Source organism: Ahaetulla prasina, chromosome 17, assembly GCF_028640845.1.
Source record: "Ahaetulla prasina isolate Xishuangbanna chromosome 17, ASM2864084v1, whole genome shotgun sequence".
Classification (NCBI taxonomy): domain Eukaryota; kingdom Metazoa; phylum Chordata; class Lepidosauria; order Squamata; family Colubridae; genus Ahaetulla; species Ahaetulla prasina.
In genome coordinates, this window is record NC_080555.1 from 11,810,214 (window position 1) to 11,830,156 (window position 19,943).

Sequence of the window (19,943 nt, forward strand, 5' to 3'; positions counted from 1 at the left end):
CCAATAGGGTTGACTGGGGGGGGGGAAACCGAACCAGATGTGATCACAAAAGCAAGGTCCTGCCGCTAGGTTTACAGATGCAGATTAACGGAGTTGGAAGGGACCTTGGAGGTCATCTAGTCCAAACCCCCCCCACCCCCACCCAAGCAGGAGACACTACGCTATTTCTGACAGATGGCAGTCCAGTCTCTTCTTGAAAACTTCCAGGGATGAAGCTCTCATAGCTTCTGTATAACAGAATAACAGAGTTGGAAAGGACCTTTGAGGTCATCTAGTCCAAATCTCTCACATACACACCCCACCCAAGCAGGAGACCCTACACCTTGGAAAATAGCTTGACCCCCTTCCTCCTCTCTATGGCAGCCCCTCAAATATTGGAAGATGCTATTGTGTCTCCCCTGGTTCGTCTCTTGCCTAGACTAGCCAGGCCCAGTTCAGATTACAGATTAACAGAGTTGGAAGGGACCTTGTGGGTCATTTAGTCCAACCCCGCCTAAGCAGGAGACCTTAACATCATTTCTGACAGATGGCAGCTCAGTCTCTTCTTGAAAGCCTCCACCGATGAAGCTCCCACAACTTCTGAAGGCAACTTCTGTTCCATGGGTTAATTGTTCTCATTGTCAGAAAATTTCTCCCTATTTCCAGGTTAAATCTCTCCTTGTTCAGTTTCCATCCATTGTTCCTTGTCTGGCCTTCGGGTGCTTTGGAGAATAGCTTTGCCTCCTTCTTCCTCTCTGTGGCAGCCCCTCAAATATTGGAAGACTTTCTATCATTAGCTTTGGTACAAATAGTCCTCGACTTACGACAGGGTCATTTAGCAGCCGATTAAAGTTAAAATAAACCCTGGTTCTGACAGCTGGATGTGGGGCTCTCGCTCCCTGGCTTCGGACACGTGACCTGCATTTGGGGCGCTCAGCAACCTCTCTGCCTTTAAGGCCGTTTTTCAAGTCCCATGATTGCAATTTATGACAGTTTTCTGCCCCTCCCCCGCCCCCCCACCAGGGAGCAATGGGCTTACTTAACGACAGCTGCAGAAGTTGTAAAAATGGATTGACCGCATGGGTAGTCGTCACAACTTGACAACCGTAATGAGTGGGCTCTACAGGCAGTCCTTGACTTACGACCACAATGGAGCCCAAAATTTCCGCTAAGTGAGGCAGTTATTAAAAGTGAATCATGCCCCGTTTTACAACGTTCTTGACACAGCTGTTGAATAACAGCAGTTGTTAGTAAGACGGTTTTAAGTGAATCTGGGTTCTCTGTTGAGTTTGTTCGTCAGAAGGGGATCACATAACCCCAGGATGTTACAACCATCATTAATAGCGTCTGAATGTTGATCGTGGGGATGCAGCAAACAGTCATTTTTCAGCAATGTGGTAACTTCAAACGGTCACTAAATGAATGACTGTCAGTTGAGGACTACCTGTATTATGGTCATAAGTCAAGGACTAGCCATAAAGCCTTCCCCCTCCCGTCCCCAAATGTATTATGCTGGTTCTACCAATGGGTTAACTTGGGGGTCTGTAAACTTGGCTCTTTTAAGACTTGTGGACTTCAACTCCCAGAGTTCCTCAGCCAGCAAAGCTGGGAGTTGGAGCCAAGTTTGCAGACCCCTGGGTTAACTCAACAACCAGAATACATGTGCGAATGCAACGCCTGGGTTCTCTTTTGCCAGCTGCTTGAATATCAATTGTCACGTCTGAATATCAGTCATGTTTGAATATCAATTTAGAATAGAATAGGAGCTGGAAGGGACCTTGGAGGTCTTCTAGTCCAGCCCCCTGCTCAAGCAGGCGAACCTACACCATTTCAGATAAGTGACTGACACTTTTTAAAAATCTCCACTGATGAAGCACACACAACTTCTGGTGGCCAGCTGTTCCACTGGATAATTGTCCTCACGGTTAGAAAGTTTCTCCTTACTCCTAGGTTGCATCTCTCTTTGATAAGTTTCCATCCGTTGTCCTGCCTTCTGGTGCTTTGGAGAATAGCTTGACCCCCTTTTCTTTATGGCAGCCCCTCAAATACTGGAAGGTGCTATCATGTCTCCCCTACTCCTTCTTTTCACCAAATCAGACATACCTGGGTTTAGAAAATTTAGAACTCCGCCACCTTTGACATGACCTGAGTTTAACTCATAGAATCATCTACTGCAATGTCCTTCCTGTTGAAGACTACTTCAGCTTCAATTGCAACAATACACGAGCACACAATAGATTTAAGCTTAATGTGAACCGCTCCAATCTTGATTGCAGAAAATATGACTTCAGTAACAGAGTTGTTAATGCCTGGAATGCACTACCTGATTCTGTGGTCTCTTCCCAAAATCCCCAAAGCTTTAAGCAAAGACTATCTACTATTGATCTCACCCCATTCCTAAGAGGTCTGTAAGGGGTGTGCATAAGAGCACAAGTGTGCCTACCATTCCTGTCCCAATGTCCCCTTTGATTGTATCCAATTCGTATAGTTATTACATACTCATACTTATATATATGCTTATATATTGTATAGTTATTCATGCTTATGCTTATATATACTGTGTGACAAATAAATAAATAAAAATAAATACCCAATCCGTGCCACCAAATCTTATGTTTTAGCCTCCAGCCCTCTAAATCATCTTGGTTGCTTTTCTCTGCGGATTAAATATTCCAACCACTTGTGCAGAACTTCTGGTGATGCTCCGGGGCCAAGCTCCCGCAAAGGTCCACCATCCCCCAACCCCGTTCCTCTGGCCATGGGCAGAGTTCTCCTCCTCTTCCTACCGGATGGTCCCAATGACACCCACAGGTTTCACTGCTCTTTTTATCTTTTCATGTTTACGTTTGGATAACATCCGGTTCCTGACACCAGCCCTCCCTTCATTTGGTCATTCTCCTTCACCCCACAAAACCTGCCCCTTTTTAAAATAAATAAAATAATAAATAAATCCCCACTCTGCTCAGCTGATTCATAGCTTCCCAATGGCAGCAAGGTAAAAATAAACGAATCCCCCCCCCACCGCCTCACTTCTGATGCTCAGGATCATATTAATAGCCGAGCTGCCAACACATGGCTGGTTCCTTTGGCTGCACTGGGGGTGGCAATGCAGGAACGCCAGATCTGTTCCAGTCTCTGCTCCATCTGTGATGCATCTCAGCCGCCCATCACCCGGGGATACCTATGTGCCCAGCTGGGAGGTTGCCACGGCAACCGTGCGCACAGAAGGGGGGGGGCGCTGAAGACGGAGGAGGAAGAGGAGGAGGAGGAGAAGTGGACATGCAGGAAAGGATAGGGTGAATGAAGGATGGAGGAATGGAGCCTTTCCTGAGGGGGGGTGAAGGTGGCCTGCTCCAGTCCAGCCAGGGCGAGATTTGAAAAAGGACTTAAATGCTTTGCGTGGTGCCCGTTGCGCATGGCACATGGGGCGCAGGCTAGTCTCGGTGCGCTGCTGGCCAAGGGTCAGTCTGTCCAACCATATACCCTTGGACATCTCTTTTGGGAGAAGAAGGGCAAGAGGGGTAACAGAATAAGAGAGTTGGAAGGGACCTTGGAGGTCTTCTAGTCCAGGGGTCTCCAACCTTGGCAACTTTAAGACTTGTGGACTTCAACTCCCAGAGTTCCTCAGCCAGCAAAGCTCAAGCAGCAGATCCTGTATCAGGGGTCTCCCAATTTGGCCACTTTAAGAGTTAATAATAATAATAATAATATCAGAGTTGGAAGGGACCTTGGAGGTCTTCTAGTCCAACCCCCTGCCCAGGCAGGAAACCCTACACCATTTCAGATAACATTTTCTTAAAAATTTCCAGTGTTGGAGCATTTACAACTTCTGCAGGCAAGTCGTTCCACTGATTAATTGTTCTGACTGTCAGGAAATTTCTCCTTAGTTCTAAGTTGCTTCTCTCCTTGATTAGTTTCCACCCGTTGCTTCTTGTTCTACCCTCCGGTGCTTTGGAGAAGAGCTTGACTCCCTCTTCTTTGTGGCAACCCCTGAGATATTGGAACACTGCTATCCTGTCTCCCCTAGTCCTTCTTTTCATGAAACTAGGCATTTGTGCACTTCAACTCCCAGAATTCCCCAGCTGGTGTTGCTGATTGACCTCAGCTGGGCCAGACAGCCATGTGGCTTGGGGGCCGGGAAATGCCCATGGGAAGGAATTTCCTGTTGAGCCTTCTCCCCGCATAGAGATAATCCTTGATTTAAGACATTTCCATCGCTAAGGGAGACAGTTGCTAAGCGAGTTTTGCCCCCGTTTGGCCACCGTTGTTAAGTGAATCACTGAAGTTGTTAGCAATCCGGGCTTCCCCATTGACTTTGCTGCTGGTCAGAGGGTCTCAAAAGGAGATCACGGCAACCGTCATAAGTATGAGTCAGTTGCCAAATGTTTTTGCTCACGTGCAACACTCGTGAGTGTGGGGGAAAAAACAGTCGTAAGTCCCTTTTTCAACTGCCGTTGTAACTTCAAATGGTCACTAAATGAATTGTTGTAAGACGAGCACTACCTGTAATCATCTTCCCAAGTCTATCCAAACGGGGGGGCTCTTTCTGAGCCCCGGAAAAGCATCTGATCCAGACTCAAACGCAGGACTGTGATGGGGTGCAGGAAGCGCTACTTGGGGGCTCCGTCGCTGATTCAACCTCTCTGGCCGCCTCCGCTCACCGACCGTGTCTCATTGTGGCCCCGCAAATAGTCCAAGACAGCTCCCAACGGCAAGCTTGAGCAATCCTGACCACAAGCATGGTTTGCAAGACACGTAATCCGAATTTGTTGACTTCCCGGCACAAACTTCAAAAGAAGAAATTCAACATAGAGAAAAGGAAAGTCTTACACTTAGGCAAGAAAAAACCCAAAGTACACATATAGACTGGGTGAAACCAGGCTTAATAGAAGCAACTGTGAGAGAGATCTTGGAGTCTTAGTGGACAACCAACTAAATAGGAGCCAGCAGCCAAAAAAGCCAACGCAATCCTAAACTGCGTTAACAGAGGGATACAATTAAAATCAAGAGGGGTCCTAATAGCACTCTATAAAGCCTTAGTAAGGCCACACCTAGAGTCCTGCATCCAGTTTTGGTCACCAGACTATAACAAAGATGTTGAGACTCTAGAAAGAGTGCAGAGAAGAGCAACCAGGATGATGAGGGGACTGGAGGCTAAAACATACGATGAACAATTGCAGGAACTGGGCCTGGCTGGTCTAGTGAAGAGAAGGACCAGGGGAGACAGGATAGCATCTTCCAATATTTGAGGGGCTGCCCCAGAGAGGAGGAAGGGAGTCAAGCTATTCTCCAAGGCACCTGAAGGCCAGACGAGAGTAACGGATGGAAGCTGAACAAGGAGAGATTCAACCTGGAAATAAGGAGGAATTTTTGGACAGTGAGAACCATCAATCCATGGAGCAGAAGTTGCCTTCTGAAGTTGTGGGAGCTTCATCACTGGAAGTTTTCAAGAAGAGACTGGGCTGCCATCTGTCAGAAACGGTATAGGGTCTTCTGCTTGGGTGGGGGGTTGGAGTAGATGATCTCCAAGATCCCTTCCCAACTCTGTTAATCTGTTAAAAGAGGGCATTTTAACGTGGAACATTTGGTTCGCTGGTATTTTGGATTTCCTTCCGTAGCAGAACTGAACTCCCGGTTCTTCTGCCCACAAGCCATCTTCCTATCGCTTCCCGCCCCCCTCCCCACCAGCTCCCTCAATTGCAGCAGCCTGATTGGGGGGCGGGGATGGGGGTGTCACTCTTTTTAAATTAATGAAGACGGCCGCCCCCTCCTTCCCTTGCTGGGAGGACTCGCACTGCCTGCTTCTCCCTGCATCACTCGGGCACTTTGGTACTAAAATAGCGGGATATAAAAATAACCTCGCTAACGGAAAAGCAGACATCCAATTCCGGCTGCAAATTGCCGTGAATATATCTCAGTACAGATAGTCCTCGGCTTACGACCATTTGAAGTTATAACGGCACTGAAAAAAACCTGACGTATGGTCAGTCCTCGCACCTATGACGTCCCGCAGCTAGTTGTAGCATCCGGGCTCCCGTGACCTTCCTGGTTAGTTTCCGAGAAACAAGGACGTCCGATTCACTTAATGACTGCATGGTTCGCTTAACCAGCGTGGCAAAAAAAAAAAGGTGGTAAAAATTAGACGTGGCTCACTTAACGACGGCTTTGCTTGAAGCTGTGTGTTTCACTCAATGACCGTGGTGGTTCACTTAATGACTACAGGCAAAATAATAATAATAATGATAATCAGCCACAATTAAGTGAATGGCTGCCTTGCTTAGCAACGGAAGTTCCTATCCTGATTGTAGTCATAAATCAAGGATTAGCTGCATAGCGGGTCCTTCCTCTTTGGGGAGAGCTCTTCTAATCCTTCACTTTGCTTTCCATGATCGGAAGGACCAATCGGTCCTAAGGGCAGGGATTCCCAATCTTGGCAACTTTACGGATTTCAATTCCCAGAATTCCTCAACCAACTAAGGGCCAACATTTAAGGAATGCTGGTTTAATGCAGAGAGTTGCCAAAATTGGTGATTTTAAGACTTGGGAACTTCAACTCCCAGAATTCCCAGCCAGCATACTTTACGATGGGAGGACTTCAACTCCCAGAATTCCTCAACCAGCTAAGAGCCAAAGTTTAAGGAGTGCTTGTTTAATGCAAGAGGTTCTCCAAAATTGGCAATTTTAAGACTTGGGAACCCCCAGAATTCTCACAGTCCTCAGATTTAAGCCAAGTTTGCTGAGGAATTCTGGGAGCTGAAGTCCTCGCACTTAAGCCATGCTGGCAGGGGAATTCTGGGAGTTGCAGTCCTCAGATTTAAGCCAAGCTCACTGGGGAATTTTGGGAGTTGAAGTCCACACATCTTCAATCATGCTGGCTGGGGAATTGTGGGAATGGAAGGAAGGAAAGCTTCAGAAGGAAACCTGGCCCAATGGGAAAGAAGCCCCCCACCCCACCCCAATCTCAGTTGGCCAAGACTACCCCCAGACCCAGCATTCCCTCCCTCCCTAACCCTGGGCAGCCAAGGCAAGCCAAAGCCGCATCTTGTCTCTTCATTCCTCTGCGGGCCCCGGGACGTCTTCTTTCGCCTTGGACCCTCAAGCGGGGCCCAGGGAGCCCGATCCCCTTTTCAGGCCGGGAGACCCCGGGAAGCAGCCACGTGCCTGATGCGCAAAAGGAGGCGGCGCTGCGGCCGCCCAGCCCGGCTCAGTCCGCCTCCCGGAGCCGAGGTGCAGGCAGCCCGGCCAGCGGCGGCGCAGCGCCCGTCCCCGCCCCGAGGCCAAGGCAGGTAAGGGGTCCCGCAGGTGGGCGGGTGGGTGGGTGGGAAGGGGCGGCCGGGCGGAGCAGGCGAAGCCAGGCAGCTCACCTGTCCAGCTCACCTGGACCGGGCGGGCTGCGGATGCGGATGCGGATCGCGCCCGCAAAAAGGAGTCGGGGGTCTGCTCGGACGCCCCCCTCCCCAGGCGCTTCCAGCCGGGCCGCCAAGTTGCGCGCTTGAAGGACAGCCGGCATCCCTCCAAGGTGCTGAAAGGATGCGCTTCTTCGGGTCCAAAGATGCTCTCGCAAGGCGCGCAGCCGCCGGGATGCTCCGACTGCGCTTCCCCCCCCTTCCTTCGCTTGCAAGGCGCCCCCGGTCCTTTAGATGCGGGTGGGGTGGAGGGAAAGGATGGGAAGCCCCCTCCCCTGCAGCCCCCGTCTTCTCTCTTCAGACCATCGCCCCCTTCCTCCCAGACGACCCTCCTCCCCAGCTCGCTGCTTCTTCTTCCTCTGGATCTTTCTACAGGATTAGGAACCCCCATCTTCTCTTTCCCCTCCCGCAATTTTCCTTCCTTCCTTCCTTCCTTCCTTCCTTCCTTCTTTCCCAATTCTGCCTCCATTGGGTCTCGGGCTTGGCTGCTTGGCTTGCCTTGAGCGCAAGCTTCTAATTTTAATTGGCCAGTCCGGTTTTTTGTGTGTGTGTGTGTGTGTTTTTAGAGAGAGGTGGGGGGTGGGGAGAGGTTTCTATTTCTGCTTCTCTAAAAAAAAAAATTCTCTTAAAATAAATAAATAAATAAATTATCCTCTCCAGCCAGGCCTCATTCAGCTTTGCAGCACCTGGTTGTTTTTTGTTTTTTTTGGGGGGGGGGGAAAGAGAAACAGGAGTTGGTTGATTTCAGAAAAGGGGGCAGTTGCACCCGGCATCTGGAAGAAAGCAACCCAAAATCCATCAAATTGTTCACTTTTGTGCAGTTATGTAACTCAAGCAGAGTCGATGCTCCCCAGAGAGAAACAGACACACACATATTTGTGTGTGAAGACACACCGAAAGAGAGAGAGAACTAATTTTAATCGCTCTATTTTTTTAAATGCATATTTCCCCCATCGCACAAAGCCTAACATTCCATCGATAAATAAAATGCCACCACTAAGGATTGATTTTGATGGGGTTCTTCTGATCCTTGAGGAATCCATGGCAGAGATTCCAGTGGATCCCTTTAGAGCCCCCTTGCAGCCAGATTCTGCTTCTTCCTTCTCAGAATAAGAAAGGTGCAATGTTGTTATTATTATTATTATTTGCAAAATCTTTGCCTTTCGACAGCCAAATCCGCTCCTTTCCAACCTTCGCGTTAAATGACCTATTAATGAAGCCCCTTCCATTAAAAATGGGAGGTGGGCCAGGGGCGCCTTTGATGTTCTCCAAATAAATTTGCTTTTAAACATGTCCGTGTCAACAGCGGTGGCAGCAACAGCGGCGATGAGGATTCAAAGATAAATTAAATTTGCTGCAAATTTTCGAGCCACGCCTGGCTCAGAATAAAATTGCTGGAGATACCTAAAAATGAAGCCAGGCAGCTGATTTCTCTTCTAGCGTGTGAGAGGCGCATTTCCCTGGATTTCAAGCTTGGACAGTTTTTATTGGAGTGCCTCCCTAGGGAGACTCGGGAGATAATGAGTAGGGGGAGTCAGACTAGGAAATTGCTGGTATGAGTGATGGGTAATTCCCCACCCCCCCCCAGCTTGTTTCTCAGGCAATAAAATAAGATTAAATTAAAAAATAAAATAGAATAGAATAGAATAGAGAAAAAATAAAATAAATAAAATATAAAATAAATATAAGGGCCGCGGTGTGGCTCAGGCTGTAAGAAGCCTGTTATTAAAACACAGCTGCCTGCAATTACTGCAGGTTCTAGTCCCACCAGGTCCAAGGTTGACTCAGCCTTCCATCCTTTATAAGGTAGGTAAAATGAGGACCCAGATTGTTGGGGGGGCAATAAGTTGACTTTGTAAATATACAAATAGAATGAGACTATTGCCTTATACACTGTAAGCCGCCCTGAGTCTTCGGAGAAGGGCGGGATATAAATGTAAACAAAATAAATAAATAAATAAAATAAAATAAAATACAAAATATAAAATAATATAAAATAATATAAAATAATATAAAATATAAAGAAATAGAAATGGGGAGGTGGCTTGTTGGGAAAGAAAATATCTTGAGCAAGGGGTCCCCCATCTCTGGGCTTTGGACCGGTACCGGGCCACGGCCTGTTTGGAACTGGTCCGCACAAGCAGTGGGTGAGCGAGCAATGCTTTATCCGCGAATGCGTGGGAACTAGGTTGTGCGTGAAATTATCCCACCCCTCACCCCCCACACTCCAGTCCGTGGAAAAATTGTCTTCCACAAAACCAGTCCTTGGTGCTAGAAAGGTTAAAGGTAAAGGTTCCCCTCGCACATATATGCTAGTCGTTCCCGACTCTAGGGGGCGGTGCTCATCTCCGTTTCAAAGGCGAAGAGCCAGCGCTGTCCGAAGACGTCTCCGTGGTCATGTGGCCGGCATGACTCAACGCCAAAGGCGCACAGAACGCTGTTCCCTTCCCACCAAAGGTGGTCCCTATTTTTTCTACTGGCATTTTTTACGTGCTTTCGAACTGCTAGGTTGGCAGAAGCTGGGACAAGTCACGGGAGCTCACCCCATTAGGCGGCAGCACTAGGGATTCGAACTGCTGAGCTGCCGACCTTTTGATCGACAAGCTCAATGTCTTAGCCACTGAGCCATCACGTCCCTGCCACAAAGATTGGGGACCACTAATTCTGAGCATTCCTCTAAGGCAGGGATGGCGAATCTTTTCAGCACCGAGTGCCCAAACCGGAACGCGCGTGTCCAACCAGGGGAATTCTAGGAGTTGAGGTAGTCCTTGACTTATGGCCACAACCGAGACTAGGCTTTCTATCGCTAGGCCAGGTGGTTGTTCAGTGAGTCACGCCGGATTAAACGAACTGTTCTGCCACGGTTGTTCAGCAAATCCCTGCAGTTGTTAAGTGAATCACACGGTTGTTAAGTGAATCGGGCTTCCCTTGCTGACTGGAAGGTCACATGCTGATGATGTGATCCCGGGATACCTCAACCATTGTAAATACACACCAGTTGCCAGATCTGCACACCGATGTATACTGCATTGGCAAGATCACCCTGGGAATCCTGCACTCAAGCCATCCAGATTGAGCGATTTATTTAAAGAATTGAGACAAGAAAGCAGAACCTCTCTATAAAGCCTTAGTAAGGCCACACCTAGAGTCCTGAATCCAGTTTTGGTCACCACACTATAAAACAGATGTTGAGAGTCTGGAAAGATTGCAGAGAAGAGCAACCAGGATGATGAGGGGACTGGAGGATAAAACATACAATGAACGGTTGCAGGAACTGGGCTTGGCTAATCTAGTGAAGAGAAGGACCAGGGGAGACAGGAGAGCATCTTCCGATATTTGAGGGGCTGCCACAGAGAGGAGGAAGGGGGTCAAGCTATTTTCCAAAGCACCCGAAGGCCAGACAAGGAACAATGGATGGAAACTGATCAAGGAGAGATTCAACCTGGAAATAAGGAGGAATTTTCTGATAGGGAGAACAATCAACCCAGGGAACAGAAGTTGCCTTCAGAAGTTGTGGGAGCTTCATCACTGTTGGTTTTCAAGAAAATACTGGAATGCCATCTGTCAGAAATGGTGTAGGGTCTCCTGTTTGGGCAAGGGGTTGGGCTAGATGACCTACCAGGTCCCTTCCAACTCTGTTATTCTATTAATTTGTGCTGAAATTGTATATATATACATATATATGTAAGGTGCAGGTATATGTATTGTAAGGTGCAGGTATATATTTTGGTCACTACACTATAAAAACGACATTGAGACTCTCTAAAAAGTGCAGAGAAGAGCGAGAAAGATGATTAGGGGAAAATCTATGAAGAATATTTGCAGGAATTATCATTATTTTACTGTGAGCTCACCGGCCCACGTTAAAAATAAATTTCTATTACCTGATCCCAAGAGAAAGTTTATATTTACCCAAACACATACATAACACACGTATACACATTCTATATACATACATAAATACCTGCACCATACATATACCGGTATATACATATATGTATTTCTTGTCTCAATTCTTTAAAAGATCACTGGATCCGGATGAAAAAAAAACCCCAACACTTTTGAAAGCTGAAGGAGCCTCAGCCAAACAAGGTTTCACCATTTGGAAAGAAGGAAAAAAAAAAACCCAGAAGGACCAGGGGTGACATGAGAGCATCTTCCAATATTTGAGGGGCTGCCCCAAAGAAGAGGGAGTCAAGCTATTCTCCAGAGCACCTGAAGGCAGGAGAAGAAACGATGGATGGAAACTAACCAAGGAGAGAAGCAACCTGGAATTAAGGAGAATGGATTATTATTATTATTATAGTTAACATTTTGATGAATCAAGGCGCAAAAAATGATATTTTAATTGATGAGATACTTAAAACAAGATACACCCTTATAGGTTCTTCTCTGGGGATTTATTATGGTCCATGGTTCTTAATATTCATTCTTAATCCAACGATGATGTTTCTGCTCCTGTGATATACAATACCAGGTAGTTCTCGAATTACGACTACAATTAGGGCCAGAGTTTCTGTTAAGGGAGTCGCGTCCGATTTTACGACTTTTTTGGCGTTGTTGTTCAGTAAACCACTGCAGTTGTTAAATGAATCATGCCGTCATTAAGCAAATCCGGCTTGCCCCATTGCCTTTGCTTGTTGGAAGCCGGCTGGGAACGTCGCAAATGGTGGTCGGGGGATCCCAGCTTGTTGTAAACAAACATTGGTTGCTTAGTGCCCGAATCATGATTAAGTAACTATGGAGTTGTTGCGAGTGTGAGAACTAGCTACAAATTGCATTTTTCAGTGCCACCATAACATCGAACAATGAACTAACTTCACTTGTTGTAAACAGAAGACTATGTGTATACAGGTAGTCCTCAAACGTACAACGGTTCATTTAGTGACCGTTCAAAGTTACAACGGCCCGGAAAAAAGCAACTTTCGACCGTTTTTCACACTTCTGACCGTTCCAGCGTTTCCTTGGTGACATGATCAAAATTCAGATGCTTGGCAACTTCCTCGGATTTATGACGGTTGCAATGTCCCGGGGTTACGTGATCCCTTTTTTGCGACCTTTGGACAAGCAAACTCAATGGGGGAAACCCGATTCACTTAACAACCGTGTTACTAACTTATCCACAGCAATGATTCACTTAACAACGGCCGCAGGAAAGGTCATAAAACAGGGCAAAACTTGCTTAACGAATGTTTCACTGAACAACAGAAATGTTGGGCTCAGTTTTGGTCGTAAGTTGAGGACTACCTTTATTTAATATCTACACTTATGTAATGACATATGAGACAGCCGTAATGACATTTTAAAATCCCTGGCTTATTCATTTCAATTTTTCCTCTTCTCTTTTGCATTTGCTTATCTTTTTTCCTTAAAGGGCACTTTTATTTTATTTTTTTAAGAAAGGGACTAAACTTATAACCATTTGTTTAATGACCGAAGTTACAACACCACTGAAAAAAGCGACTTATGACTGTTTTTCACCCTTACGGCCGTTGCAACATCCCAGTGGTCACACGATCAAAATCCAGAAACTCATCAACCGACTCGTATTTTTTTTTTAATTTACATTTATATCCCGCCCTTCTCCGAAGACTCAGGGCGGCTTACAGTGTATAAGGCAATAGTCTCATTCTATTTGTATATTTACAAAGTCAACTTATTGCCCCCCCAACAATCTGGGTCCTCATTTTACCTACCTTATAAAGGGTGGAAGGCTGAGTCAATCTCGGGCCTGGTGGGACTCGAGCCTGCAGTAATTGCAGGCTGCTGTGTTCTAATAACAGGCTTCTTACCAGCCTGAGCTATCCCGGCCCCATGTCCTTGGGTGGGTCACGTGATCCCCTTTTGCGAGCTTCTGACAAGCAAAGCCGCTGGGGAAGCCCGATTCATTTAACAACTGTGCTGCTTACTTAACAACTGCGGTGATTCACATAGCAAGAACGGTCGTAAAATGAGGCAAAAATCACTTAGCAACTGTCTCGCTTAGCAATGGAGATTTTGGGCTCCATAGTGGCCGTAAGTCAAGGACTACCTATACCGGTCCAATTCCTGAGTGCTTGGTTCTATTGTGAATAGAATAGAATAGAATAGAATTTTTATTGGCCAGTTGTGATTGGACACACAAGGAATTTGTCTTGGTGCAGATGCTCTCAGTGTACATAAAAGAAAAGACACGTTCATCAAGGTACAACATTTACAACACAATTGATGGTCAATATATCAATATAAATCATAAGGATTGCCAGATGTCTGCCAGATGTCAAAAATGCTGTGGGGTCTCCTGCTTGGGGGGGGGTTGGACTAGATGACCTACAAGGTCCCTTCCAACTCTGTTCATCTGTAATTCACTGATCACAATCCATCACCTAAATTCCATTCATATCTTGTTAAGGCTGCTTTTTTCCCCTTCCCCCTCATTAAATATATCCGCCTTACTATTTCCTTACTATACGGTTGCCTTAAAATGAATCTAGCCGTAAGCCTCCTGACTCTTCCAAAGAGACCTCCTGAGGTCATCCAGTCTAACCCCACCCCTGCAGTTGCCAGAAAACTGTTTCCTTCCGGGAGTGATCAAGGCATCTCTTCACATTTCGGGACCCTAGAAAATCTGCATTCCATCACACCATGATCTTCCTCTCTTCCTCTTTTGCAGGTCTCAAAACCAGCCTTTGCCAAACTCCGCCTTCTGACGGCCTCCCTCCTCCCTCCCACCCACCCAGGCGGCCACCGCGACACCCCCCCCTTCACCATGGTACACACGGAAGGCAGCGCCCTGCTGAAAGCCGTCTGGCAAGGCAAATTCCGGCTGACCCGCCTCTTGCTGGAAGGCGGGGCTTACATCAACGAGGGCAACGCCCAGGGGGAGACCCCGCTCATTGCCGCCTGCGTGGCCCCCTACGAGGACCCCCAGAACAAACCCCGCATGGTAAGGTACCTGCTGGAGAACGGCGCCGACCCCAACATTCCTGACAAGACGGGCAAGTCCGCCTTGATGCACGCCTGCGCGGAAGGTGCTGGGGCCGAGGTGGCCACCGTCCTCCTCAACCACGGGGCCGACCCCAGCGCCAAAGATTATTCTGGCGCTTCGGCCTTGGTGTACGCCATCAACAAAGGAGACCGGGCGACCTTGCAGGTGCTCCTGGACGCCTGCAAAGCCAAGGGCAAGGAGGTTATCATCATCACCACTGACACCTCCCCTTCGGGGACCAAGAAGACCAAGCAGTACCTCAACTCCCCGCCTTCTCCTGGCGTGGAGGACAAGCAGCCGCCCGCCCTGTGCATGTCTCCTTCGGACATCGAGGTCCTCACGTCCCAGTCTCCCGGGAACAGCGAGAAGGAAGAGGAGCGGGATGTTTTCAACTTCAGCTTGGCCACCAGGCTCAGCTGCTCGCCCCACGCCAAGGGGAAGGAGATGGAGGAGAAGGGACCCTCGGGGCTGCTCCCCAAAAGCCATCCCAAGCAGCTGAAGAGACTGAATTCCGAGCCGTGGGGTTTGGTGGCCCCCTCGGTCTTGGCCACCTCCTATCAGGACAAAGCCCGGAGCCCAGAAGATCGAGTACGGATTGAGATGAACGGGTTGAGTATCTCCAAAAGGCCTCCGCTGTCTCGGCGACACAGCGTGGAAGGCCAAGAGTCTTCCTGTTTCAAGATGGGGACTCAACAAGATGAGGTCTCGGGCTTAGATTCCTCCTGGGCAGAGAAGGTCCAGTTGGGCCACCTCCACCAGACTCTCTCTCGACACAACACAGCCCCGGAAGCTCAAGAGGGTCTCCAACCTCCTAGTTCCAGAAGCATGGCGCATCACAAGTTGACCTGCTCGGAACATTTTGAGTCCGATTCCCTCTGTCCCGAATCCATTCCGGGTTCTCCAGAGTCTGGCCGGGTTTCGCTGGAGAGGAGGAGGTACAACGCCTCCCCGTTGACCTTGCCCAACAGCTCCTCCCGGGAGAGTCTCGAGAGCATCCCCAACGCCATCTCCCCGATTACCATCCGGCGTAGAGCCCCAGGTCTCCTGGAACGACGGGGCTCCGGGACATTGCTCCTGGATCACATTGCCCATACCCGCCCGGGCTTCCTGCCCCCTCTGCACTTCAACCCTCACCCTCCCCTCCGCGACATTCGACCCAATGGGAAGCCCCCTTCTCCTGCCCACAAGGGGCTGATCCCCATGGCTCCCTCCTCCCCAAAGACCAAGCGGCTCCTCCGGAGGCATTCTATGCAGACGGAGCAGATGAAACAGCTGGTCAGTTTCCAGAGCCTGATTGCACAAGGGGATTCGGTGGCCACCTAAAACGGGCAACCCCCGGGAACCAGAACCAACCCTAGTCTTTGTCTTTGGCCTGGTCAAAGTTTAGAGGGCCCATCCTGTCTTCATAGTTGGGTTTCCATTGTCTTCCTCCCTTCTCTTGTTTGGTGTCCTACCTTGTAGCGGCCACATTTAGAATCCTAACCTAACTTGACTTTCGAAAGCTAGAGTTGGAACCAGAAAAACCACCGTGAAGAGAGAAGGATCTTGAAAGGACCGGACAATTCACAAGTTGCTGTCCAGTGGCTACAACTCTGAGGAAACTCACCTATCTTTAGTCAGATTTTGAGACAGGAAGATCTCCGACGAAATGTTGGCCATGAAAATAGGAGACGGTTGACATCTAGACACTCTTTCTGTGGTTTGGATGCCGAGTTGGCGACGGCGGAGGCAGAAAATACCGCAACGCTGGAGGAGGTTGTTCCTCAAGTGGAAGTCCAAGGAGAGTGAGACCTCTCGGACCACTGGATGGACTTTTGAGATGAGTGGCACAAGACAGCTTCCTGTCTTGTGGATCTAGGACTTCTTCAAGGCTCCTTCGGCCTCAGAAGGCAAAATTCTTCCATTTGTCCATCAGGTCTGCTTTCCGAAAGAGATCTGAGAAAATTCAAGAAATTGCTCGGTTGCAGAGAACCAGGAAATGACAAAGATGAAGACATTCTACGCATAGCAGCACCCAGGAAACCGGCCCTCTCTCCATTCTCGTCCTCCAGGTCAAATCTGGGGCCTTCTGCCTTTTCAGACCCGTAGACCAATGTTCCTCAACCTCAACGAGACGGAGCTGGTGGCAGGCAAGAAAGACCAAGTCCACCCACTGAAGGTTGAACGAAACTGCTTTATTGCTAAAAGCCAATGCGCAGGAATCTTCTCAGCACTCGGTTAGAGTTGGATAAAGGCCAATGGCCCTCAAGGGAGGTTGTGGCTACGTAGAGATCCTGCGCTGATGCCTCTTTTCATTCTGCCCCTGGGATCTGCCACTCCTTCTCCTACAGGTGGATTTCAACTCCCTGGGGAATTCTGGGAGTTGAAGTCCAGCCAGCTGAAAGTTCCTGAGATCAAGATCAATAAGGGCCGGTTTAGCTCACGCTGGTAAAGCCTGTTATTAAGAACACAGTAGCCTGCAATTACTGCAGGTTCGAGCCCGGCCCAAGGTTGACTCAGCCTTCCATCCTTTATAAGGTAGGTAAAATGAGGACCCAGATTGTTGGGGGGGCAATAAGTTGACTTTGTAAAATATACAAATAGAATGAGACTATTGCCTTATACACTGTAAGCCGGCCTGAGTCTTCGGAGAAGGCGGGGTATAAATAAACAAAAAAAAAAAAAAAAAAAAAAAAAAAAAAAAAAGTTCCTGAGATCAAGATCAATAAGGGCCGGTTTAGCTCACGCTGGTAAAGCCTGTTATTAAGAACACAGTAGCCTGCAATTACTGCAGGTTCGAGCCCGGCCCAAGGTTGACTCAGCCTTCCATCCTTTATAAGGTAGGTAAAATGAGGACCCAGATTGTTGGGGGCAATAAGTTGACTTTGTAAAAATATACAAATAGAATGAGACTATTGCCTTATACACTGTAAGCCGCCCTGAGTCTTCGGAGAAGGGCGGGGTATAAATGTAAACAAAAAAAAAAAAAAAAAAAAAAAAAAAAAAAAAAAAAAAAAAAAAAAAAAGAGAGGCTGCAGTAGATTTATTGGCCTTTTTCACTGGTTGTTTGGGATTTGTCCTCACTTAAGGAGTACTTGAACCAAATATTTAAAATATGCTATTTTTTTTTCCCTACTGGATTTTGCTAGGCTTCCATTTCTTCCGAAGGCTTTATCTGACGAGAGTCACCACTCAGGGTTGGGGCGGGGGGGATTCATGCTGGAGAGACGAACGGGGGAAGATCTACCACCTATCCTCCAGTTTGTAAGACTGAGAAGTTAAAAACCAAAACTCTCTTTAATTCTTCCTTTCTTTCCTTTTTTTTTTGGCAACACCTCCAGTAGAAAAGTTTTGAGTGGCGATCTTTAAATATTTCTGGAGAAGAATTTGAGACTTTCGGGGGTTAATTTCTGACCCAGCATGGATTACTTTTGGTCTTCCGGATCCTTTTGAATTTAAACTTTGAGTCTAAATTGTCGCGGCGGCAGCAAGAACCTCACATGGGACCTAGAGATTTCAAGGTCAAAATAGTTCTAAAAATGCTGTTTCCAGAATGGATGCTCGTTTTTCCTGGGTTAAAAAACCAGACACGAATATTTTCTTTATTTAAATCGACAGGAAGTCGGTCGATTCCTAAATTCATTCCCAGAACTGTGGTTGAGAACAATGGGTGGCTAGTTTAAAAAGTTTCTCCGGATCTTATATTTTTTATTTTTTTTCCCACCTGGATTATCAAGACTCAGGGATGACACCCTGATCCTAATGCCCTTTTATCTCTCTTGGCTGTTGTCCCTACGAAGGGGACCTTGGAATTTCCAACTTGGCAACCTTCTAATCTTCAACCTTCCCGTTAACTTGAGGATCTTCTGCTGCTTCCCAGAACTGTATTCGAATCTCATTCCTTATTCCACCAAAGAGAATTCGTTTTGTCAGAGCAGTGTTTGTTTGTTTTTTCAAACGTGGTCCCTTTAAGACGGGTGGACTTGGACTCCCAGAATTCCCCAGCCAGCATAAAGAGGCTGAGTGGAAATCTGCTGGCTGTGGAATTCTGGGAGATGAAGTTCGCCCGTCTTAAAGGGGCCATGTTTGAAAGGCACTGAGCGTCGTGCATTTCTAAAATTTTAGAAATGGCCAAAGGGAGGTTCCTTCTACTCATCCATGCCTGGAAAGAGGCTTGGCTGTCTTTGGGTGCCCCCTGGCAACATAGTGAGCTTGGACCTGGCTTGTTTCTTCCAAGGCAGGGGGTCTCCAAACTTGGCAACTTTAATACTTATGGACTTCAACTCCCAGAGTTCTTCAACTCTGGGAGTTGAAGTCCACAAGTCTTAAAGCGGCCAAGGTTGGAGACCCCTGTTCCAAACAATAGAACTTGGAACCACTCTTGGAAGACCCCTGCCCATCTTCTGTTGTTCCATCTGAGCCAACTCCTGGTGTACAGTAACAGCTGTATTGATGGGGGTAGATATCTACCTTAACCCTTCTTTACCAAAATTTGACACCAATGAGCCCTTCACGACACTCGGATTTGGGAATGGATGGAGCCGTTTTGGGGCTACTTCATGGTGGCTGGCAGGAGGCACCACTCCTTGCCCGAGTTGCCATTTTTAAACAACAAAATTTGGTGCCATTGGCTTCCCCGCCCCCCCAGTCCATCCAGTTGCCTACTTAGACCCCCTGGCCCATAAATTATCGGTTGGCCCATTCTTAACTTGCCTTTTACAGAAGACAGAAAAAATGAGTTGGTTTTTGAGTATTAATTTAGAATAGAGCTGGAAGGGACCTTGGAGGTCTTCTAGTCCACCCCCCACCCCCGCTCTTTACAATCATCCGTTCTTTCTTATTCCTGCACAAGTGTTGCACTTTGGGTCTGCAGTTTCCGCTTCTGCAGCACAGTACTTGGGACAGGTGCTCCTCAACTTAACGACCACAATGGGGACCACCGTCGCTAAGTGAGTTGCACCTAATTTTACAACCTTTTTGCTACCGCCGTTGAACAAATCACGCAGCTCTTAAGCGAATCTGTCTTCTTGCCCCAGACGGGTAGTCTTCGATTTGTGACCACAATCGGGGTTAAAACGTGGGTGATGCGATCATTAAGTGAGTCGCAGCCCCATTTACGTCCTGTTTTGCCACCGTTGTTAAGAAGGCCTGGCTTCCCCCATGACATTTGCTCGTCAGGAGCCCCCTGGGAAGGTAGCAAATGGTGTTTACATCATGATCCTGGGACATTGCAATAGTCCTAAGTCAGGGGTGTCCAAACTTGGTCCCTTTAAGACTTTTGGACTTCAACTCCCAGAGTCCCTCAGCCAGCAAAGCTGGCTGAGGAACTCTGGGAGTTGAAGTCCACAAGTCTTAAAGGGACCAAGTTTGGACACCCCTGTCCTAAGTACATCCTGGTTGTCAAGTGCCCAAATTTTGATCATGTGATCGCAGGGATTTTGTACCGCTCACAAATACAAGGATCGGTCACGTGACTTTTTCCAGGACCGTTGTAACTTCGAACAGTTGTTAAACACATGTTCGTAAATCGAGAACTACCTGTATTCCATTTTTGCCCATGCAGGTAGTCCTCGACATATAACCGCAATTGAGCCCCAAAGTTCTGCTGTTAA

General features: G+C 47.7%; 1 protein-coding gene across 1 annotated transcript; it reads left to right on the forward strand.

Moving 5' to 3' along the window:
• Nucleotides 1-14,133: 14,133 nt before the first annotated feature.
• ANKRD34A (ankyrin repeat domain 34A) lies at nt 14,134-15,675 on the forward strand. The gene has a single exon (XM_058160756.1). It carries the CDS (start codon nt 14,134-14,136, stop codon nt 15,673-15,675), a length of 1,542 nt encoding a protein of 513 aa, XP_058016739.1.
• The last annotated feature ends 4,268 nt before the right edge of the window (nt 15,676-19,943 follow it).